We start from the raw sequence: 24955 nt of genomic DNA on the forward strand, positions 1-24955 counted from the left end.
TACGCGCCGATGATTTCTGCACATGTTCAGTCTCTCCCTGTGCAGCGAGCAAGCGTACATATATTTACATACAGCTTGTACGATCCGGAACGGATTACATACAACCCTATGGGGGAAAATTACTTCGGGTCACACGACCAAATCGGATTTCGTTCCAAAACTCTGGTCGCATTACGATCGTGACCTGAGATTCCACTGTATATGTAGGAGCTACAACTAAAAACCACTATAAAATAGAAAGCAGTCAGGAGTCATTAATTCCTTTTGCACTGCACAACAAAACGGACATTTAACATATTACGTTTAAATGTTTGTGAAAGGTCAGTGTGTCTGCAGCTTAAGGGGAAAAAGAAAAAAAAAAAAAAAAACATACCATGGAACTAATGCAAAATTGGTATACAACTCATAGCATTAAAATGTTAAGTGCAAAAAAAATCAATGAAACTTCAGTTTACTGTTGCTAATTGAAAATATGGTAAAACGACTGCTATCAATGGAAAAACCAGAAAGCTAAGGCTAAAAACAAGTTGCAAGTCACATTCATTCCTCTGTAGTGACCCTGCATTCAAGCCAAATTATTCCATCCCTTGTGGCATTCTTTCCGACTAATATTTTAGCAAAATACCAAAATAGCTAATTATCTAATTTAATAAAAATAATGATATATGACTTCTCCAGATTGAGAACTACTGCTGACAATTTGTATAAATGAGGAACTTCCGAGCTTTGCTTGTTTTGATAATTTCAGTAATCATGCTTCAATTATATTTAAGCATACAATTTTATATGGCTCCTACAAATACATTTCAAAAACCCAGGACACCACTTTAGATGAATGGATATTCACTACCAAGGTAGCTGTCAGGTATCACGGTTTGGTGGCTAAATCACTGGACTTGAAGCATATTAAGGTGTCTCTGCTTAAGTAATTTGTTCAGTAAGAGGCAAAAATTGAATGTCAGTTGTGGGTAACCTGTTAAATACATGTAAACAGATGAAGGCATTAGCTAAATGCACAATGGCCCTAGAGTAAACCGCTAAACTATTTACTGTGTCATTCAAGCAATCAAGAAAAAAAAATTCAAATTATCAATTTGACTACCAAATACAAACAAATCAACAAATCAATTTTACTTACACAATTTCTAGCAAAAGTACCTCATATGTATTAACTCTCTTAGGGCGGATGTCGACTTTTGTCGACAGGAGGGGTTGAAGGCGCATGTCGACAAAAGTCGACATCCAGGGATAGGGGGCGACAATCAGCTGTTAATGGCGACAAATCTCACTGTCATGTCACAGGCATTCCCTCTGTGCTTGGAGGAATGCTAGACTCGTTGACTCGGCAACTAAACCTTGCGTATGCGTGAGTTGTGAAATGTAAACAAAGGCAAGATGGCACCGACATGTGAAAAGGCAGCGAAGCAAGTGCAGAAAAGAAAACACTCGGCAGACGATGTTTTGCGCATTATCGCAGAGTCGGACTCTTGATTTTTCAGAATCGGATTTTATTGGCAGTGATCAGGAGATCGAGCAAGAGAGTGAGAAGCAGGCATCAGCTGATCAGACACCAGCCGATGCCGCGCCAGCGGATCTGCTGCCAGTTGAGTGCCTTCGCGCAGCCGATGCATCTACGGCAAGGTTCGCATGGGATAAATACACAGACATTGATCCGTTGAGAGCCGATCTGGCTACCAGAGTTTACAAGACGGCATGGCTTGCTGTTGGACACGACAGATCACCAGCTGCTGTACTTCAGGCTGCTCTCTCCTGATGCTGCTTTTCAGCTACTGTCAGACGAGACAAACAGGTAGGCAGAGATTTTTTTTGAATCGCGGGCTGCGTTTGCATCACATTCTCGTTTTTCAAAGTGGAAACCCACAACGAAAGACGAGATGAAGCGCGCTGTGGCATTACAAATAGAGATGGGACAGAACTGGTGATATAACTTCAGGGAGCATTGGTCCAAACGTGTTTTGTCCCCTGGTGGCTTAGGTACGTGCTGCTGCAAAGTTTTATTCACTTCTGTAATAAACAGAAGCAAATCCCATGGGGTGAGCCAGGCTATAATGCCATACATAAAGTTCATAAAGTTTCAGAAGATGAAAAGAGGCGACTACGGTTTTCATGCAGGCAGAAAACTTGGTGGCAGTGGCATGGCACGATGGCAAATGGGTGACTTGTCTCTCTACAGTACACACTAACAATATATGTGAGAAAGTGCAGCAACAGACAATTGAAAAATAGGCACCAAAGCAACACATATTGTAAGGAGTGCAATGTGGCAATGACTGAAATTGGCTGCTTTGAGCGAGATCAGACTTTGCTGTGTAAAATGTATGTGATATGTATGTGAAATCAGAGTATGCAGGCTCATACAACATGCAAGACAGTAACATTTGTCAAAAGTAAATATTTTTTGTTGATTTGATATGTTAAATTGCTGTGTGTTCTTTTTTAAAAAATGTTAGTTTTTGGAAAAATATTCAGACCTGGGAGAAAAGAAACAAACAAAAAAAAAATTAGCCCTTAAAGAGTTAAGGAATGCGTACAGGATAACATTTTAAAACAAAAGCTTTTTATCAAGTACTGTACTGTTCAAATCTATAAATGCAACCGGATGCAAAATGAAATTTGGTAAGGACCACACTTTAGAACAAGACCAGCAGAAAACATTTTTTGCCAAGGAAAACTTCAATAATGAACATAAAAACAAATCATCATGTGAGGCCTCAATTTAACAATATATCCTCCTCTTCTACGAGTCCTAAAGTCATGAAATAAACCTAATTTTAAAAGTCACACAAACTACAGACTGGAAGAAATCTTATTTTAATATTTTCAACTAATTGCGCACAGGTTAATTTGAATTACTATATTCTGCAATATGAAAAAGATGGCCAGGATTTTCTGAGAAAGTCTCAGTCGTACTCATTAGCAACAACAAGTTCCAACAATTGATATGCCACACAACTCATTTTCAACAAGTTACGAAATTTACACATGGTGGAACATTTGGGGATTTAATGACTGGTTTAAAACCTGCTTACACTTCAACTTATTACAAATAGTACGTTATCACATATTTTGACTACATTAAATGAATGGCATAAAAACACAGCCCAAATACATTTTTAGTGGATAAAAAACTATTCCAATTCAAGCAATGCAAAAAAATGGCATTGACTGATATCCTACCATTTGATAAGATATACAGTGCATCCGGAAAGTATTCACAGCACATCACTTTTTCCACATTTTATGTTACAGCCTTATTCCAAAATGGATTAAATTCATTTTTTTTCTTCAGAATTCTACACACAACACCCCATAATGACGACGTGAAAAAAAAGTTTACTTGAGATTTTTGCAAATTTATTAAAAATAAAAAAACTGAGAAACCACATGTACATAAGTATTCACAGCCTTTGCTCAATACTTTGTCGATGCACCTTTGGCAGCAATTACAGCCTCAAGTCTTTTTGAATAGGATGCCACAAGCTTGGCACACCTATCCTTGGTCAGTTTCGCAAATTCCTCTTTGCAGCACCTCTCAAGCTCCATCAGGTTGAATGGGAAGCGTCTGTGCACAGCCATTTTAAGATCTCTCCGGAGATGTTCAATCGGATTCAAGTCTGGGCTCTGGCTGGGCCACTCAAGGACATTCAGAGTTGTCCTGAAGCCACTCCTTTGATATCTTGGCTGTGTGCTTAGGGTCGTTGTCCTGCTGAAAGATGAACTGTCGCCCCAGTCTGAGGTCAAGAGCGCTCTGGAGCAGGTTTTCATCCGGGATGTCTCTGTACATTGCTGCAGTCATCTTTCCCTTTATCCTGACTAGTCTCCCAGTCCCTGCCACTGAAAAACATCCCCACAGCATGATGCTGCCACCACCATGCTTCACTTTAGGGATGGTATTGGCCTGGTGATGAGCGGTGCCTGGTTTCCTCCAAACGTGACGCCTGGCATTCACACCAAAGAGTTCAATCTTTGTCTCATCAGACCAGAGAATTTTCTTTCTCATGGTCTGAGAGTCCTTCAGGTGCCTTTTGGCAAACTCCAGGCAGACTGCCATGTGTCTTTTACTAAAGAGTGGCTTCCGTCTGGCCACTCTACCATACAGGCCTGATTGGTGGAATGCTGCAGAGATGGTTGTCCTTCTGGAAGGTTATCCTCTCTCCACAGAGGACCTCTGGAGCTCTGACAGAGTCACCATCGGGTTCTTGGTCACCTCCCTGAATAAGGCCCTTCTCCCCCAGTCTCTCAGTTTAGATTGCCGGCCAGCTCTAGGAAGAGTCCTGGTGGTTTCGAACTTCTTCCACTTACGGATGATGTAGGCCACTGTGCTCATTGGGCCCTTCAAAAGCAGCAGAGATTTTTCAGTAACCTTCCCCAGATTTGTGCCTCGAGACAAGCCTGTCTCAGAGGTCTACAGACAATTCCTTTGACTTGATGCTTGGTTTGTGCTCTGACATGAACTGAAAACTGGGGGACCTTATATAGACAGGTGTGTGTCTTTCCAAATCATGTCCAATCAACTGGATTTACCACAGTTGGACTCCAATTAAGCTGCAGAAACATCAAGGATGATCAGGGGAAACAGGATGCACCTGAGCTCAATTTTGAGCTTCATGGCAAAGGCTGTGAATACTTATGTACATGTGCTTTCCCAATTTTTTTTATTTTTAATAAATTTGCAAAAATTTCAAGTAAACTTTTTTTCATGTTGTCATTATGGGGTGTGTGTAGAATTCTGAGGAAAAAAATGAATTTAATCCATTTTGGAATAAGGCTGTAACATAACAAAATGTGGAAAAAGTGATGCGCTGTGAATACTTTCCGGATGCACTGTATATGCTTACATAATTGTGTTTTCTCTTCCAATAATTTCCATATCCAGAACGGACTTCTCATTTATTGTTAACTTCTCTAAAGCAGTAGAAGGGCAATGCTTGATGAGCTTCTTTTGCACGCAAATTTACTAACTGCCAGTATCAAATTTTGTGAATATATACATATATCTTTGTTGGAGAAATGGTGAAAAATACCGTTTCCCCATAAAGCATCTATCTGAAATGAGGCTTAATTATATAAAAAAAGGAAACAATACCACAACTTGTAAATATGAGAAGCATTTTCTTTTATGTCATATGTATTATGGATAGTTTTTTTTACATTTAAGTATGTATTTTAAGGAAATTTTATTTTAGTATTTTATGGTCACAGAACAAAGCTTACAGAAATTCATTTTGTTAAAAAATGAACAGTTAAACACCTGTGGTCTATAGTTTAATTATAAAAAAACACTAATATACGACACAAGGCTTCTATGCATCTGGTTATGCAGGAGCCAAGTATTTATATATTAAAAAAAAAAAAAAAAAGCTTTTTAAAAATGTAAAAAGAAAAAAACTATTGGAATAACATGAAAAATCTGCAAACAATATCTGCCTTAAAAAACATGATCAAAGTATCCCTAGTAAACAACTCCTTTTTATTTTATTTTATATTCCTGTTTGACAATGATAGATTGATTTGATACTTGGTACTTCCCTGTACCATTAGCTGCCACAGAACTTCAAAGCATAACAGAAAAAAACCCTACTTAACAGTAGGTCAAGGCATTATTGCCTTCAAATGCCATTTTTCATCAAACAGATTTTGTCTGAGCACTTGGTTCCAGAATGCCACTGCTTTATGCAGATATCGGAGACAAAAATCACAGGTACAGTTTTCTTCTGATCACAGCAATGCAGTACACCACTACTCACTCCTTTCTCACCTAAAACTTGCCTGCAGATTCCTTGCAGCGAGTCACGTGGGGGTTTGCTTAGCCTTCCTACACAGTATACAAAATGTTCCAGCAGTCAAGTTTCCAAGGTCTTCCAGATTTTTTTTCTTGAACCCAAAGATCCCTTAAATACCATCTCTTGATAGCATTTCAGGTTGTGGAAATTGTTGGCTGGGAGTTCTTGGATCTCTTAATAAAAGTTGCTCCTGCTTGAGATGGTTCAATTCATTTAAATTTTCTAATTCTCAGTTGCTTAGAAAAGAAAAAGGTGGTTGTTCAAGATTTGAAGTGTCAAAAAACTCTTGGCCAGACCAACAACTAATGAGGTTAACCAGACCAGACTAACACTGTTGAGTACCGAGATCTTAGAAATGAAATGGTGACCAGCCACTTACCACATGTAATTATTGGACCCCTCCCCCTTAAAATAAATCTTAACTGTACACCTGCTGCATTAAGATAACCGTGAGTACACAAACACTACAAAATGTCTGGTAATTTACCACTCCCATTATTTCTACCTTCTGTCTTGTTCATATTTCTACAGACAGAGGGCAGTGGCAGTTTTGCTCAAGGCAAAAGTGGTGACCTTTTGCTTCAACTTTCTCTCCCTTGCCAACATAAGCCATTAAATTTACCAATGGACTCAACCGATAGGAGTTTTTAAAGTTATTACAACAAAACATTATAAAAATTAAGTTTCAATGCTTTGAAATAATTCAAAGTAGGATTTTCTATTTAGTAAAAGTGGATCAGTCAAGAATCTGAATACAAAGACCATATCATATATTCTCTCTGAAGAGATTTGCAAAGAACTTATCACAGATTTGGGATGCTTCCAAAACAATCAGGTGGTTTAAGAAATGGCTGCTTCCAGCTTTTAATAAAGCTAGGTTAAGAATTTAAGGGACGAGCCATTACAGAAAGATGTGTGACATAAAATGCAAAGAGGCTGCATATACAGAATCTACCACAAGTAACATTTAAGCAAATGGTAAACATAGAAGAGGTTCACTTTCTGTTGCATCATCCAGAAAAAGAAACCAAATGTGCCAGTGTATGTTTGAGGAAAACCCATTACAAACACACAGTATGCAAACAAAACACAACACCAAAAATATTTGGTGCTCATGACAGTGAAAAACATGAGCTTCCATTACAATGGTCAAAACATTGTAGCCACAGTCCATTACATCTTTAAATTCCTCCCTCACAGTAATTCATAACTCTACTGGAAATGACCCAAACTTGGGTGCCTTTGAACATCCTGACTCAGTTATACTGTCACCTCATGCAGGACTGTCATCTACACTTTCATGCTTGTCAAGTAAGAATCGTTAGTGGGAGGCAAGAAATTGCGATTCTGACCACCCAAAGTTTTTTGATATTTGTATTCACCTCACATAACATACAGCAGAAGGAATAAAACCTTAGAAAGAAGACAGCTATGTTAATTATCCACTAATATTTCATTCTGAAAGGTAGACAATTTGCTATGTTCAAATAAAACAAATATTGTCTAATCTTAACCCTCAGAGCTGTGGATTCAAATAAGATGCTTTCAGAAAATGTGTTTAAGGTACAGGGCTCTCAACTGAAGCAATAATTCCTATTTTAAATATCTTGGTTTTTTATTAAACTAGGGGGCTTCGCCCTAGTTTTGCGCTACTGCGATCTTTACTTTCTTTTTTTATATTTTCTAATTTTCCTACTTTCATATCCTTTAACTTTCTCCACAAGTGTACAACACCGTTTTTTGAGCCTTTCTAATTTCACTGGTTTCATAGTCTCTAACCTGCTCTGCATGTGTTTAATGTCAACGTTTGTAAACGTCTTTATGAAGTTCTACTTTGTCATTTTAATCATTGTCTCTTAATTCTGAGCCGTACAATACATAGAACAGAATAAATCCTCAATACAATATAAAAATAAAAATTCTAGAAGTACGGAAAATTTCACATTAGACAATCACATAATATGATTTGGATTTGTTTTAAGTCCTGGAGACCTCATTCATCAAGCTGCCTCCCCCATTTTGCCATTCCACATCTGAAATAGCACTAATCCGATGAAAGGACCCCTAATTCCCGCGTCCCCATTCATCAGGGATGACTTTACCTCAGGCAGGCAATCTACAATTTAAAGAGATTGTTATTTTCTTGTGAATTGTTACAGATGCATTATTTTCACTTTTACTTTAAAAACTTTTGTAAAAGCAATACTTGTCCTTTATTTTCGGCCACGTGCCTGGTTACATCTTTCTTCCCAGACGTATAATACTGCTTGTGTTGTGAAGGGTGTTGCGGCTGAACGTACGCCAAGGATATGTCTTTGGATCATTTGCTGTCTTTTTGCTGCTTGCTAGCTGCCTCTTCTGCCTGTCGCATGTCGTTTTAAGAGCTGGGAACACATGATGCTTGCCTGCCAAAAGCAATCCAACAACTGCTAACTTAGAGGTCTAGAGGTCTGTTGACTTGTTTAAAATGATGGCTCACTGCCTGGTCTCGCGTGACGTTGTTAAAGCAATACCTGTATTATTACTGGCACTGGGCGTGTTTGAATTCTTTCTTGCAGGATGTATAACCCTGCTCGCGTTCGGAAGGGGGGGGTTATAGCTGCTGTTGCGCTGCCCTTCGATCACTTTAAAGCCTGTACAGCCGCTGTCCTTTTTGCTACGGCCCTGGGACAATCTCTTGGCACCAAGTCTCATGTTTACGGTCCCCGCGAGATGCACCGTGGCAAGTCTCCTTGGTCTCGCGGGTCTTTTAAATGTCTTTCAAGATCATCATGTATCATAGCCTTGCATTTGCTTTCCATTCCAGGATTCCCTTTTATATATATATATATATATATATATATATATATATATATATATATATATATATATATATATATATATATATATATATAGAGTATAGAGAAAAAAAAAATTTAAAACCACTTCTATATGGTTATGAATTTTGGTGACTATACATATGTTTAAAAGGTACATAAAGCAAACAATAAGGCTATTCATTTAAAATTAAAACACGGTGCTAAACTTTTTTTTATAATCATTTCTGGCTATATAAAACACACCGTTACAAGTACTTATGATATTAGGAGGACAAACACTTAGCAAGTATTGATTACTTCTAGATCAAGGTCTTGTTAAGTTGAGCATTAACACAACATCTATATTGTGAACAACAATTTTCCAGTTTTATTCAGACTATTTGCATAATTCTAGTGAGTTGTTTGAGTTTTGTTAGGGTAAGTCACAGATTTTGGATGACAAACTATACATGACTGTTGATCTTAGGAGTGTGCCACAACTGCCTCCAAGTATGATTTTGCTTTAAGTCATGAAAAGTCATGAAGTAGGCTTGTGTGTCTGAGAGCGGACATCCAATGATCATATTTACCCAGAAATACTTATTTCTTGTATATGCATTGTATGCATTGTAACACAGGTGCTTCAGACCCGACAGAGACTTTTCCATCTGATGTTTAGATATTTAATATATAAACCTAATATTTAACCAGTAGACTCAGGCGCCGCCAAGAGTGGCAGCCTTTTCAGCAGCTCCATGTACTACTTTATTTTTCTAATTTTATTTTTCTCTTTTTTATCGATCACTCCTATCACTTTATTTTATGTGAATTTCCCCTTGGGATTAATAAAGTATCTATCTAATATTATGTACCAGGCAAAAAGTTGGGGAGAATGGTAGAGATTGCAACTGAACTGTGTGTACCTATAAAGCCTCTGTACAGGCATCAGTTCCACTGGCCATCATGTTATCGGCTGTCAGAAGAGTGGATTGGATAGCAATACTTTGCCTATTTCACAATGTTGCACAAGTACAAGTCACTGAGTATGTCAAATTAAACCGTGTAATGATTTTCTAGCACAGACAACAAGAACAGCAATTAGTCTTTAGGCTTGACATTCTTGGCAACTATAATTCATGTAATGCGTCCACCTTATATTGGACTTCAAATCTTAAGTTATTAAAAGAGGTTTGTCATGTTTTACAGTTTTTACAGAAGCCTTAGAATCGTAACTATTCTGTGAGCTTTATCAAATAAACTTTAAAAATTGGGGTCATTAGACAAAAAAGGTCTTTGTCACCCAATTTATAGTACTAGGGTGTTGTAAAGAAAGGGGCCCGAGTTGCCTCGAAAGCTTGCATATTGTAATCTTTTTAGTTTGCCAATAGAAGGTATCATTTTGCTTGACTTTCCACTTCACCCAATTTACTAAAGCTTACAATGCAGCTAGTGCCCTCATGGAAAGAGTCCATAATATATCCGGTACAGGAACACTTGATAAGGCCACACTATGCAGTATCATACTCATTGCAGCATACTTCCTTTCTTTTGATTGTTTCAAAATATGGCAGTTAAAGCTCTAATGAAACATATGTACAACAGATGTTACAACAGATGTTACTTATTCACCTTCAACCGATCATAAGAAATGTTATGCTATGTAGTGCTAATTTTCCACCTCTAGACTACAGCAAGCCGTTAATTGATAGTACTTATGTAGCCAACAAATGTCTCAGATACTTGACTTGGAACAGCAAAGCAAATATTGCATGTGTGTGTTTGTGAATTTCCTACTCTTGGTTACTAGGCTGCAAGATTTCTAAGAAATACTTTTTTTCCATGGCTTTTTTCCATCTTTTTTTTCACTGCATATCCCAAAAGGCCCTCTATGGAAGAGGGAAGGGGTAAGCTGCAACTTGACCTCCGGTGTCAATAGCTAATGTGCAACTTGAGCTCAGATGCATAGTTCAGACATATTCCTTACAGAAAAGCAACTGTACGGGGGTCTTTTGGAAGAAGTAGCGACATGAAGAGTTTTGTAGTCCTTCATGCATTCGGATTTGCTAAAATATTTTGTCATCTTTACATTTCTGTGATCTTGGTGATACTGTTATCAAAAACCACCACTGGTTGTGTTTTTTCATAATGTTCCTCTATTTTTGAAACTACTCTTTATAATTTGTTATTAAAAGAAATCTGCTGTGTGAGACCCATTTGCCACATCTACATTGTTGGTGAGTTTGGGCCAAGACCATAATGAGCACAACAAACCAAACAGCACACAGGGCTCAAACAACACACTTCCCTTTTTTAGTTGATCATGGCTACTTGTGCAAAAACCCAAATCAGATTCCTCTAGTATAAATCTGCCTCTATGAGCATAAATTCATAATCTATGCTCTAGCTAACTCTTCAGAACACCCAAAAATGTTACTTTTTCTCATTGAATATGACACTGTCTCATGGAGGACAACAGTAAAATATCTGTCAAAAAATACAAATCGCCCACTTTGGTGGGAATATACAAATAAGGACTTACAATCCGAAAAAAACCTGTAGAGACTGGAAGAGTTTTTGAATACTACAGAGAAAGAAGCTAGATGTTTGCTATGTCACACCAATTGTTTGGGTACTTTGTGAGGGGGTAGGAGAGAGAGGGACGGAGGGACTGAAAGGGTCCCATTTGATGAACCAAACAAATTTTTAGAGGAAGAAAAAAGAAAAAAAAAAAGTCACTTGCTCATCTTACTTTAAGCACTGTGTTAATGATCATGCCAATTCAATGCCAAACAGATTAAAAAGGCACACAATCCTTGAAGTTATACATCTTAAAAGTTAAGTGCTACAACTTAAATTACAGATTTCCAAATACAGATACAGATTTCTCAAACTTCCCCATCTACCCAGATTTTTGGCCATACACGCAAGGCCATAAACCGCCAAAAAATATTGATACCTTACCTCTAAGGAAATGTCTCCATCAATGAAAATGGACCTTTTCATTCTCCTTATCTTAATTCAGTTCCCTTATACAGCTCTGCCACATAAGATAGAATGTCTTCTTCTTAAGTGTCCATTTCAATTGTCTGCCTGGAATGTTGACATTATAAACTATTGGGGTGGAGGACACGTTTTGGGGGTAGTTATAATTGGTGAAAGGAAGCTTCCCAAATTCTATCTACTCTAAAAACATACCAGAACAGCACCCTTAAGCCAATATATACATGCTCAAGTCTTGTAAAACAAAAATGAATGCATGTTTATGGCGTTATAAAACTGTATGCCTACAATCCTTCAATTCAGCTGCAGATAAATCTGTAAATATACAGCTGATCAGCATAAACAAACCAGTCTACACCAGCAGCAGTCTATATTCCAATGAAAAATATTTAACTGTGCAAATGATCCAAACCACAAATTCAGTTTTAAAATTAAGGGGCGATGAACCACTGCTTTTTTTCTCTTCTGGTAAACTGCTTAAGATCAATACAGTGGAATGATGTACTTCCCACCTGTGGTCTGAACTGGCTGCGGCTGGTTAAAGGAGCCACCACCTCTGTTGCCACGATACCCTCCACGCCCACCTCTGTCACCTCGCGAGGATCCTCCTCCTCTTCCTCCAAAAGCGTTGCGGTCACCACCATTCATCCGGACATCTCTGCCATCATGGAATCCATTCATAAAGCCATTACTTCCACGTCCACTGTCCCAGCCAGGAGAATCTGAAAGGAAAAATTAATTTTAAGAGCCAAAACTCCTAAATGTGCCCTTGAACCAAGCAGGGGAGTCTAAGCAAAGATCTCTAACCCACTTAATCAGACTCTTCCATCATATCACCAGTTTTTGATACTGAAATTCGGCTGCAATTAACCAAATCTCCTAGTTTTATTCAGTTTGATTAAAAGGTTAAGACTGTGTATGCTTTGCAAAACTCCAGTAGATAGATAGATATTTTATTAATATTTTATTAATACTTTATTAATCCCAAGGGGAAATTCACAAATTCACTCATTTCCTGACTTCCCATCAGTGTATTATGGAGTCTTTCATGAGAAGTACTGTGCATCTGATAACTTACAATTACTGTGCACAAAGATAAAACATTACATAAAATTTAATATTGTCTTTCAATGAAAATTACAAAACATTGGAAAAAATGTTTATTAAACTGAACTCTAAACAGCTTTAACTAGTAAAATCTAAAAATATAGCATCTTCACAAATTTCAAGAAATCCATTTTTCATCAGATTGCTCTGGACAAAATGATTTTAACAAATGTTTAAAGAGCAAAGGGAGAGATTAAGCAAAATAAAGTAATCACAGTGAAAGGGAGTTTGGTTATTTACTCAGATAACATGCAATGACCCCTAGCAGCACCCACAACGCTCATTAACAAAATGCTGTTAGTGGTAATCATCTCAAATTTAAATTAATTACTAGAAAAAAACTACTACTGGTTTTAGTTTATTTCTCAACTTATTTTTTCCCCCACCTGCACAATTAGCCATACAGCTCAATCTTGAACAGACCAACAGTAAGGAGTTTGGATAGGCACTTGAGGATCTGAACATTTCAGTGCTCTGCAACACTAAATGGAAATCAGATTCCTACTTGAGAAATTATAATTTAAAAATAAAATGTCTATTCAGATCAATACCAAGATTTACATGTGTTAACAGAAAAAATAGCACATTAAGCAGAAATGAAAAAATAAATATTTCACACAGATACATCAGTCTTAAATTTACCCAGAGGAATTTTTCTATTCTTCCTCACTAAAGACTGATAGTAACCACTACAAATCCGCCCCAAAAAAAAAAACTTTAAAATTTCCAATTTCAGAATGTAACGTGTAGGATAATTGTTGGATAATTGTCAGAACGACAGCCATTTTTGGCACAGCATCATTTGAAGAGTGCCGACATTCCCCAAAATATTCTTCTACAACTCTAAATTCAGTTTTCATAATCGTGTGCCATCCCATCATTCTTAAAAGTGATTAGGTGATATTCTTAGTAAGCAGAGAGCCTTTGGCCAAACAGGGTATATATATGGGTAAAAGATCAGTCTATACAGCCAAAAAAAAAAAATACCCACACATTTCCTTTATTATACTCTGCTTGATATCATACTTAGAAAACCCTATAATGAATGGTTAGCACTAGGGAAAAACGTGAATGTGAAGCTCTGATCGCTTTAGATTGTAGTGTGCTCACGATAACCAATTCCATGTTACTACAACTGGCTAATTTCCAATACCATGGTGTTTATAGTATTTTTTTTCTCTTTAATATAGAAACACTAAATTCCTGCATATCCAGCCATGTACAAACCTTGTTATATATTAAAGTGGTATTTTTAATTAAACTGCATATGACAGGTGTTAGCGGTTCTTTTAACCAAATTAAAATCAGTAGGTTTATTGCTCGGTGGTCATAAAAATATTGTACAGTATAATAATCTTGCATATAAAGCACATTTTCAGGTAAAAAAATATAATGCACACCCTCAACTTTTCAAGATTTTAGGGTAAATGTAGACTTGACAGGATGGGTGACGGCTATGATCAGCTGCAATCGTTTGGGGGGGATCTCACAGTTACAACAGACTCTTTGCTTAGACAAATGTCAGACTCATTGACTTGTAATGTCTAATCCCTGCGTGTGCGCGAGTAGGGAAGAGCAAAAAGCAGCAAAAGTGGCATTGACATCTGACAATAGCAAAGCAAATGCACAAACCAAAATATTCAAGACTATGCTTTGTGTACAGTTTATTATTTTGACTCGGCCTCTTAACTTGTGGGACTCCATTTTTGGTGCAAGTGAGGTTTTAAAGGCTTCTGCCGATTGTAGTGCTGAACACGTTCATGTAGCTGATGCACCTACAGAAATGCTCGCCTGGAAGGGCCGCCACTTACAATGACAAGAGGTATAAACCAGATAGAAGGTGCAGTGTGACACTGCCTCCGCTGCCCACCTGCTGATGCCATAGCCACTGTAACCAGAGATGGCAAACATGCAGTTAGAGTGGCCAAAGAACTAGTGACTTGTTGATTTATGTATGAAAATATTGTTTTGTATGCTTTTCAGAACAGCCCACTTGCCGCTCACCCCTAGCCCTGCCCAGGTGCTGCTGTTGACGCTGCAGCCAGAGACAGCTAACACACTGCAACAGCTGTTGATTTATGAGGGAAACCATTTCTTTGAAAATCTCACGTATAATGTGCACCACAATTTTAGCCAACTAAAATAAGTGAGAATTACACTCATTACTGTAAAATGTTGCTTGTAATCTCCTTTAAAAACACTTAAAACCTATGCAAAAACCATATATCCATAATATGCATGCCATAAAAGAACTGTCATAATTAAAATGCCAGTTCTAATATTCCTTTTTATCAACAATCTACTAGTTTATCAATAATCTACTAGCTACCTTAACAAGTTTACAAATAAAATTGGTACATTTGGCTCTTAAGCTAGCAGACATAGCAAATTCTTCTTGATCTGCTCTTTTTCAGATTAAATACCACCTTGCTCACAGTCCACAATCAGACAAGGAGTATCCATAAATTACAGAACAAAAATTAATGGTCTGAATTCACTTTTAATATCTGCTCAAGACATGCTTCCATTTTATTTATAAACTGCAGCTCCTCTCCACAAACAGCAGGACTCCTCAAATTCCCTTTTCTCAGTTTACTTCACTTTCTTTAAAGTAAAAGCCAATACTCCTGTCTTCACTCTCTCCAAAAGTAATGGTTTATAGGAATTTCAGCCCAAAAATTTTCCGCAACTACTGCAATACCTTGCGTAAAGGAGCACATCAACTAAATTATCATATAGCTTAGAAATGCAGGTTCTGAAAATAGTTTGAGATCTGCTAATTTTCTGGGGTGAAAATCACCTCACCTCAATCAGTAGCCAATCCCCATCTCAATCAGTAGCCAAATCGATTGGAGCATCACTATTTTATATTGTAAAAAAAAAAAAAATTATGGCAGAGAAAAATTAGGAAGAGCAAGCAAATTTCAGTATACAGTAATCCCTCACCTATCGCGGGGGTTACGTTCCAGAGCCCCCCCGCGATAGGTGAAATCCGCGAAGTAGCGACCTATATTTATTTTATTATTTATACATATTTTAAGGCTTTATAAACCCTTCCCACACTCTTATAAACCTTTCTCACTCTCTTGTTAACCTTTCCCACACTCTTATAAACACTTCCTATGCTCTTAAACACTTTCTACATTCTTAAACACCTCAGACCAACACTGCACACTGCACGCAGCGATCAGACGTCAATGTGTCTGCACTCGCTTTGTGAAGGGGGGCAGCTGAACTCACGCTGAGCAGAAATGGACTTTGTGCTACTTCTGCCAAAATGCCTGCTTGTTGCTCTGCTCGAGGAGTGTGTGTGTGTGTGTGTGTGTGAGAGAGCTGAACGCACCTTCGCTCAAACCCCCCCTCCCCGGAAGCGCAGTAGGCTCCTGCCACTTCGCATTGTCAAGGGGGTGGGGAGCTGAATGAACGCTAAGGAGAAGTGGACTTTGTGCTGGGTTTGTGCTGCTTGTCGCTCTGCGTGTCAATAATTTAAAAGCCTGTACAATCAGGCTTTTAGGTGTACATCACCAATTTTCCTGTCTCACTGTCTTGTCTTGCGTGAAGTTAAAATGTTTTATAATAGTGAGATGTTACTCATATCCTTAGCCCGACATCCACATATCATATGTGTTAAAGTGTGTTTTATAAGTTTACATGTGTTTAAAGCATGTGGGATGGGTATTTTAAGGCTTAAACTAAAAAAATGTTTATTTATATGGTCTTTCTATATCACGGATTTTCTCCTGTTGCTGATGGGTCTGGAACATAACTTCCGTGATAGGCGGGCAATCACTTGTATTTAAAAATCCGCGAAGTCGTGAATCCGCGAAAAGTGAACCGCGAAGTAGCGAGGGATTACTGTAAAACTCGTGGCCCTCCTAAAACTACACAATCCAACTTTAAGGGCACTTATTGCAACAGCAATAAACAACGCCAAGTAATTAAAGATGGGAGAGGTGCCAACCTATCTTGGCATGCAGATCTTAATTGGCTCATCATGAGTGTAAGTTAACCCAGGCTACTCAGCCAGTGTTAGGAAACCTGGTATATCATGGGGGTTGAGGGAATACAAAGGAAAATGTGCAGATTCCTTAAACCATTAGCAACACAGGCCAAAAGAGGAGATTTCTGAAGGATGGTGAAATACAGAGCAGTTTTCAGTATGCCTTAAAGGCTAATAATCTCTCATCTGGAGTTTGATGCTTCCTTTCAAGCATTCTGAAGTCATGCAATAAGACCTCAAAAGCTCTATGCTGCTTAAGGATAGAAAAAGTCAATTCTCTTATCCCTTAACTCTTTTAGGGTAGATGTCAACTTTTGTCGACAGGAGGGGTTGAGGGTGCATGTTGACAAAAGTCGACATCCAGGGGTAGAGGGCGACAATCAGCTGTTAGTGAGTTTTGTCACCATTGTTACATCACAGGCATTCCCACTCTGCTGCGGGGAATGTTAGACTCATTGACTCCGCATCTAATCCTTGCCGTGTGTGCGAGTTACGAAATGTAAACCGAGGCAAGATGGCATAGACATCTCATGAGGAAGCGAAGTGAGTGCAGAAAAGAAAATACTCAGCAGACGATGTTTTGCAAATTATCATGGAGTTGGGCTCTGATTTTTCATAATCTAATTTTGTTGACAGTGATCAGGAGATCGAGCAAGAGAGTGAGGGACTGTCATCAGCTGACCGGACACCAGCCAATGCCACCCCAGCTGAGCGCATTTCGCAGCCGATGCACCTACAGCAAGGTTCGTGTGGGAGGAATACCCAGACATTGATCCGTGGGAGCCAAATTGGTTCACAAGACAGCATGGCTTGCTGACGGACACGACATATTACCAGCTGCTGGACTACTACAGGCAGTCCTTTACTGAAATTGCCGAGTAATTTTTTGAATTGCGGGCTGCGCTTGAACCGTATTCAAGTTTTTCAAAGTGGAAACCCACAACAAAAGACAAGATGAAGAGCTTTGTGGCATTATAAATAGAGATGGGACTAGACTGGTGATAACTTCAGGGAGCATTGGTCCAAATGTGCTTTGGTCAGGTTATGCCGCGTGATAGGTACATGCTGCTGCAAAATTTTATTCACTTCTGTGATAACCAGAAGCAAATCTCAAGGGGTTAGCCAGGATATAACCCCATGTTTAAAGTTCAGCCCCTGCTTGACATTGTGGAACCAACATATAAACAATTTTATCAGCCTGGCCATGATTTGTCTATGGATGAATCTATGATAAAATACAAGGGATGCCTTTTTTTGCGCCAATATATGCCAGACAAGCCCACAAAGTATAGCATAAAGGATTTTGTACTGGCAGAAGCAAATACTGGTTTCTGCCTGAAAGTAATTACATATACAGGAAGTATTTCTTTCAAAGAGAGAACTGTCCCATGACAAGTCAAGTTGTGCTAGAGCTACTTCAGGGCTATGAACATTTGGGTCATGTTGCGTACATGGACAATTTTTATACATTAGCAGAATTGTTCATGGAGCTACAGAGCAGGGGAATTGGAGTTTGTGGCACAGTGAGGGTGAACAGGAGACACAGGCCTTCACAGTTGAAGCCACACAGGCTAAAGATGAAGAGGCGACAATCCGGTTTTCATGCGGGTGGAAAACTTGGTGGCAGTGGCATGGCACAATGTCAAACGGGTGACATATCTCTCTACAGTACACACTAACAATATATGTGAGAAAGTGCAGTAACTGACAATTGAAAAGGAGACACCAGTGCAACACATTATAAGCAGTGCAATGTGACAATACATGCAATTGGCTGCTTTGAGCGATATACTTTGCTGTGTAAGATGTATGTGATATGTATGAAATTATAGTATGCAAGACAGTAACATTTGTCAAAAATAAATATTCTTGTGGATTTGATACATTAAACCATTGCTTTGTGGTTTTATTTATTTATTTATTTTTTTTAAGTTTTGGGAAAAATATTCAGCCCTGGGAGAAAAAAAAAAAATCAGCCCTAAAAGAGTTAAGGGTAGCACATGCCATTTAGTTCAAAGATGCATTTGGTTGCTCTTTATGTAGCTACTAGTGCTGCTTTTGCAATTGTAGTTAGCAGTAACAACCTAGTATTCCAGATGTTGTCCCAGTAATGCATTATACAGTTTGAGCATAAAATTAGTTTATAAGTTTATTATATAAATTTTACCAAATGTATTAAAGCAAAATCATGCACAAAGGTGCATCTATTATATATCAAAATGCTTGTCAATTCCCTACATCTTGAGAGCAGGTATTCGACCAATTGCTTTGAAACCAAACATACCACAGCCAAGAAAATAGGAAAAACGTTTTTATCATACATCCTCCATTTGAAGTTTCTAGCTTTAAAAATACCAGTTAGACAATACCTAGTATTATAAACAGTTCACACACAAGTCCTTTGAAGCCAGAAAAACTAAAAAAAAAAAAAATTTTCCCTGTCCAAATTTGCACACTGACAGAATATTTTAGCATTAAAAAATGTTAGTATACTAGTAAAACTTTCAAAATCCACACCACAAGATGAATTTCAACCAGTATACATATGAACTGGTTAATCGCCCACTGAGATTCAGTTACCTTGATGCAATAGTTTGAGCATCAAACAATAAATTTCCAAAGCTGTGATTACATCCCAGTATTGTTTACAAAATGTTATTTTATAGAATCAGAAAGATCTGTTACAGGATTTCATCTCCGGGTAACAAAAAAGTGGTGGGAATTTCATTAGCATGGAGGAGATCGGTGTGTTAGGATTGATCATTAATTACTCAATTTCTTGCCATCTGCACATACTAAGCTTTATACTCATATATAAGAATATATATAAGCTTTATATTCTTAGAAATCGCCTTAGTCAGTGGGTGGGCCTCTCTGGCAGTGTCTTAAATTGGTTTGAATCCTACCTGGCAGGTAGAAAATTCTGTTACTTGTGGTAATTATACTTCAAAGACACATGATACTTTATATGGTGTTCCACAAGGCTCTATCCTGGGTCCGCTGCTCTTTTCAATCTACATGCTTCCGTTAGGTCAGATTATCTCGAGGCATAACGTGAACTACAACAGCTATGCTGATGACACGCAGCTGTATTTATCAAAAGCACCTGATGACCCTGACTCTGTTGTTTCACTAACACAATGTCTTACTTGTGTTTGAGTGGATGAGTAGTAATTTTCTCTAGCAAAAAAAAAAAAAAAACAAATTTTAGTGATTGGCAATAATGGATATAATGAGGTTATTAGAAATAAACTTGATGCATTAGGATTACAAGTCAAGACGGAGGTAAAGAATTGAGGTAAATTAACTGTGACCTGAATTTGAAATCGCATATTAATCAGATCACTAGGACAGCCATTTTTTCACTTAAGAAATATAGCAAAAGTTAGACCTCTTATATCATTGAAAGATGCTGAGAAATTAGTTCACACTTTTGTTTTCAGACTAGATTACTGTAACGCACTACTCTCAGGACTACGCAAAAGACAAATCGATTGCAACTAGTGCAGAATGCAGCTGCTAGAATCCTAACTAGGAAAAGAAAATCTGAGCACATTTCTCCAGTTTTGATGTCACTACACTGGTTACCTGTGCCATTCAGACTGGACTTTAAAATACTGCTTATGGTTTACAAAGCCTTAAATAATCCTCGTTCCATCTGACATCTTATATTCCAAATCGTAACCTTAGATCTTCAAATGAGCGTCTGCTTAGAATTCCAAGAGCTAAACTTAAAAGAAGTGGTGAGGCAGCCTTCTGCTGTTATGCACCTAAAATCTGGAATAGCCTGCTAATAGGAATTCACCAGGCTGATACGATGGAGCACTTTAATGTTTTCAGCAGTTTTTTTTTTTAGTTTTTTTTTACTTTAACATGGCTTTCTCATAACTTCATTTTAATTTAATTCTGATGCTCTGCATATTCAATTAAATTGTCATTACTATTCATGGTGGCTCCAAAATCCATACTAACCCCTACTCTCTCCTGTTCTTTTTCCAGTTTTCTGTGGTGGCGACCTACGCCACCACCACCTAATCAAAGCACCATGATGTTCCTACATTGATGGATTAAAGGCCAAAAGTCCATGTGACCGTCATCATCAAGTCCTTCCATGAGAACCCTGAATACAATGAGGACTGATCATTTATGTTAGGTAGAATGCCTAGAGGGGGGCTGGGCGGTCTCATGGCCTTGAACCCCTGCAGATTTTATTTTTTCTCCAGCCATCTGGAGTTTTTTTTTTCCCCCCTTTCTGTCCTCCCTGGCCATTGGACCTTACTTTTATTCTGTTAGTGTTCTCATTTTAATTCTTACTTGGCCTTTTTTCTCTTTCTTCATCATGTAAAGCACTTTGAGCTACATTTGTATGAAAATGTGATCTATAAATAAATGTTATTCACTTATCTTTCTCATACACTAACTGAAAAACACTGCTTAAAACTAATAAAATTATTCAAGTAAGTCATTAACACAGCCTCTTTAAAAGTAATTGTTAACAGCACACGCTTTTCAGGTTTGTGAGATTTTGTTGCCTGTTAAACTGCATAGCATAGGGGGGCAGATATTAGCAAACAAAAAATATATATATTTACAGGTATTTATGGACAAGTCATAAGAATTTCAAAGGGCAAACTGTACATGCTTTAATTTTTTAGAATTAAAAAGGCATTGTGATATGAAGTCTTTTCAATTCAAAATTTCAGAATACCTGTAAAAACTGACTGTACTATTCTGAAGTTGCCTCACACAAGAGATCAGACGATATTTGTATAGTATCCAGAATTTGCCACTTGATAGCAATATATTCCTAACTGGAAACTGCACCCCATTTGCTGCAAATGTAGTGGTTACCAATTTGCTTTCACAGTCCTGTTAACTATACATCAACAGTTATGTAGTTCCATTAACTTATTGCATGACTTCAAGAGATTTGCAGCTTCAGTCATGATCCGAGCCACTAAAAGGTCTGGAAGTTTTGAAAAACTAGCTAGTGCAGCCAAGAAAGAAACAAAGTCTTAGTAACCCTAATCTGGAAAATAGATGGAGGCACAACTGTATGCATGTTACCTACAATCCTAGGATCAATGAGAGTCCTCCATTCATATAATGGGGTCATGTCTGGTGATTTCTATAAGGCTAAAAAAGGCAACAAATCTACTAGTATTTAATCACATTTAAATGCATAACACTACAAGTTAAAATAACCCAACTGATAGCTGGATGGTCATACTTCACACAATCAAGTATTTCTTACCCAACTCCATAAAAAGAAAAAAAAAAAAAGTGAAATTGCAGCAGGACTGCTCAACTTTACAGTATCAAAACTAATTTTCAATTAGGTGTGAAACCAGCAAATCAAAGTCAAAATTCAAGTCCTGATAAAGCACCCATAGGCTGCATACCTTTGGGTGAAGGAAGGCTTTTGGTAGCACCAAACAGGAATAAAATTAGCTACAACTTACACTTTCGTGTCTCGGCCTAAAAACTCGTTTATTTTAAATATGATAAAATATCTCTGAAACTAAGTAATCCAGAAAACATCCATGAAGTACATATCACAACAGGGTATCCGCTTCCTGTAATTGCACTTGAGACAATTTTAAATTACCATTAAAACTGTCAAACAGATCCCATTTGCTTGTTTCAACAATAGTATCATGGATGTTTCAGTTTTTGTTGTTAGGATATTAATCTTATAATTTGGCATTATATTCTGTTGTGTGAAGACAGACTTCATTTTAATATTTTAAGCCTCATTTCTTCCATAAGAAACTTCAAGTTGCAAAGAAAACAGGAAATTTTAGAAGAAAATTTCATACACTTAACATTTCCCCATTCTACCCAGATTTCTGCTTGTGTGCAGTAATACATGCTTTCAATTGAAGAAACAAGGTCAAAGAATACAACACAAGGCTTAAAACTCTCCACTTCCTATTCCAATGGAAATAAGAAATAAATCTGAGCCTGTTTATATTACATGAAACAAATTCATTGTCTTGCTTCAAGATTATTTTACCGTCATTTAAACCTATCATCTGCCAACACTAATCTCATAAAATCTATAGATCATCTCCGCTGCAAATAACTGATTTGGAAAAAGTGTCCTGTATGTGTTACACAAACAGGCCAAGCGTGTTGCTTAGGAATTAGGTCAATTGATAACTTTAGACTGGTCCAAAATGACCGACTGTGCTTGTGAGTAAACCCTGCAATTGAGTGGAGCCTCGCTCAGGGCTATGTCAGGAGTTGCAGTTCATGTTACTATTAAAGCTGACAAAACAATAAAACTACTACTTCAACATATAAGTAGAACAGTTTTAGAAAAGCTAGTCTTTTAAGTACCAAAATTTAACACTCAGGCCACAGCCCTGTTACATCATGGCACATAATACACCACTAAAATTATTCATTTATGTCATAAAAAAAAAAAAGAAATCTGCCCAAACTTTCAATCAGTAACATTTACCACAGCGTTCTGCCCAGCTCAGCACACTTGCTGTGTCATCATTTCCATCTGTTGTGACACTGCTGTCAGTAAAGGCAGGAGAGGCTAAAAGTAAAATACAATTACAAGGCAGATTCTAACACCCAGTAATGGAAACAAATAAAACAAACTTTAAGAGTCTGCTAGAAAACAAGACAATTCCAGGCACTTTATAGAATCCATCCACATTAGTTTTGACTGATGGAAAGATTAAACTAATATGGAGTTGATCATAAAGAGCTTCTCACACACAATACTTGATGCAATTAAGACATAAAGCAGCACGGTTTTCAAAATGTTCCAAGCTTAAAGTGTGGACTTAGATTTATTTATTTATTTTTTCAAAGCTGCCTTTGGTCTTAAAAACAAAACAAAACAAAAAAAAAAAAACCACTTATGTAAAACCACTCAGCTTGTGTTAGTGCCTTTAAAATTTAGAAAAGCAGTCAAGTATAAGCATACAATACTTCAATTCTGTACTTTGTTAAATGAATGCACTAAAAATGTTAGTATCGTTCAGTAATAAGCACACAAATGCAATGAATGTCAAATATTTAAGTTTAACAAATCAAGCTACCTTTAAAAGGAAACATTCAAATCAGCTAAAATGCTTAAGCCTAGGTACAGAACCTAGAACTTAACAGGATAAGTATAATTTTTCCTAGTGGCCTTCACAAGGAAATTTAACATGGAAATTGATACCATATTGCAGCATTACAGAGTTATTATTTATGAGGTCTCCTTTCCCCTCTATTATTTATATATATTTCATTGTAGAATTTGGGGGAAAAAGAAAGATGTGATTAGCTTATATTAGCAAATGCTAGTTCCGACTCAAATGTTTATAGGAGTATTTCACTACATTTAATAAATATATACTTATAATGGAGGTTGGAGCATTGGATCAGTCATTGCACAGCACCCACGGAGCAATTTTTCAAGTTAAGGACCTAGCTCAAGGGCCCAATGGAGTAGGATCTCTTAGCAGTAAATACTGAAATGTAATTTATGGATAAATTGTGACCCTAAGCAATGAAATCAATTAAATCAATTAAATTAATCTGTACCTTTGGACCCTTCGCAGTACTTTAAAAAAAAAAAAAAAAAAAAAAAAAAAAAACTAGGAGCTCCACCCCCTGCTCACTTTGCTCACCCACCCCCAGGTTTGGTTTACCAGATACACAATTTAAAGAGATTATTAGTTTCATGGCAATTGTTACATATGCATTATTTTCACTTTTACCTTAAAACTTTTGTAATCAATACTTGTCCTTTATTTCCGGCCCCGGGCATGATTACATCTTTCTTGCTGGATGTTTAATGATGCTCACGTTGTGAAGGGGGTATGGCTGAACGCACGCTAAGAAGAAGCAGTCAGATCATCTGCTAGCTTTCTGTTTTACTTGTTTTAAGAGCTGGGAGCAAGTTAAAGTGTCTCTCACGGGACTTCAAATTATCTTCCGAGAAGATCACGTCTCGTCTCCCTAGTCTCCCTCCCAAAGATTTTTTTTTTATAATAGAAGAGACTTTGGTACCAAGTTGATACCAAAATGACAAACTGTACTAGCTTTTTTTTTTTTTTTTTTTTTTTTTAAACTAAAAGATACCAATGTAAAATTCTGTACCATACTCAAGAGTGATTGAAAATAGACTTACTACTTTGGAAAGCACAATAATAAGTGAAAATAGCACGTGTAAACTGCAAATGAAATGGCTCATAGTGCTACAGCACTGCATTAACATTGCAAAAAGTGTTGAGCAC

The 24955-nt window shown here is 37.4% G+C and overlaps 1 protein-coding gene across 8 annotated transcripts in view; it reads right to left on the reverse strand.

Annotated features, from left to right (window-relative positions):
* Positions 1-24955, reverse strand: part of ddx3xa (DEAD-box helicase 3 X-linked a) — an 81759-nt gene that overhangs the window by 36957 nt on the left and 19847 nt on the right. For 2 of the 8 annotated variants that reach the window (XM_051926118.1, XM_051926117.1), the window contains exons 7-8: positions 23176-23259; positions 12115-12324 (exon numbers count right to left, since the gene is read on the reverse strand). In XM_051926118.1, the coding sequence (XP_051782078.1) occupies positions 12115-12324; positions 23176-23259 (294 nt within the window). The remainder of the gene's footprint in view (positions 1-12114; positions 12325-23175; positions 23260-24955) is intronic. The other 6 variants (XM_028799773.2, XM_028799770.2, XM_051926120.1 and 3 more) reach the window with 5 other exon arrangements.

The sequence above is a fragment of the Erpetoichthys calabaricus genome, chromosome 4 (assembly GCF_900747795.2).
Source record: "Erpetoichthys calabaricus chromosome 4, fErpCal1.3, whole genome shotgun sequence".
NCBI classification, from domain to species: Eukaryota; Metazoa; Chordata; class Cladistia; order Polypteriformes; family Polypteridae; genus Erpetoichthys; species Erpetoichthys calabaricus.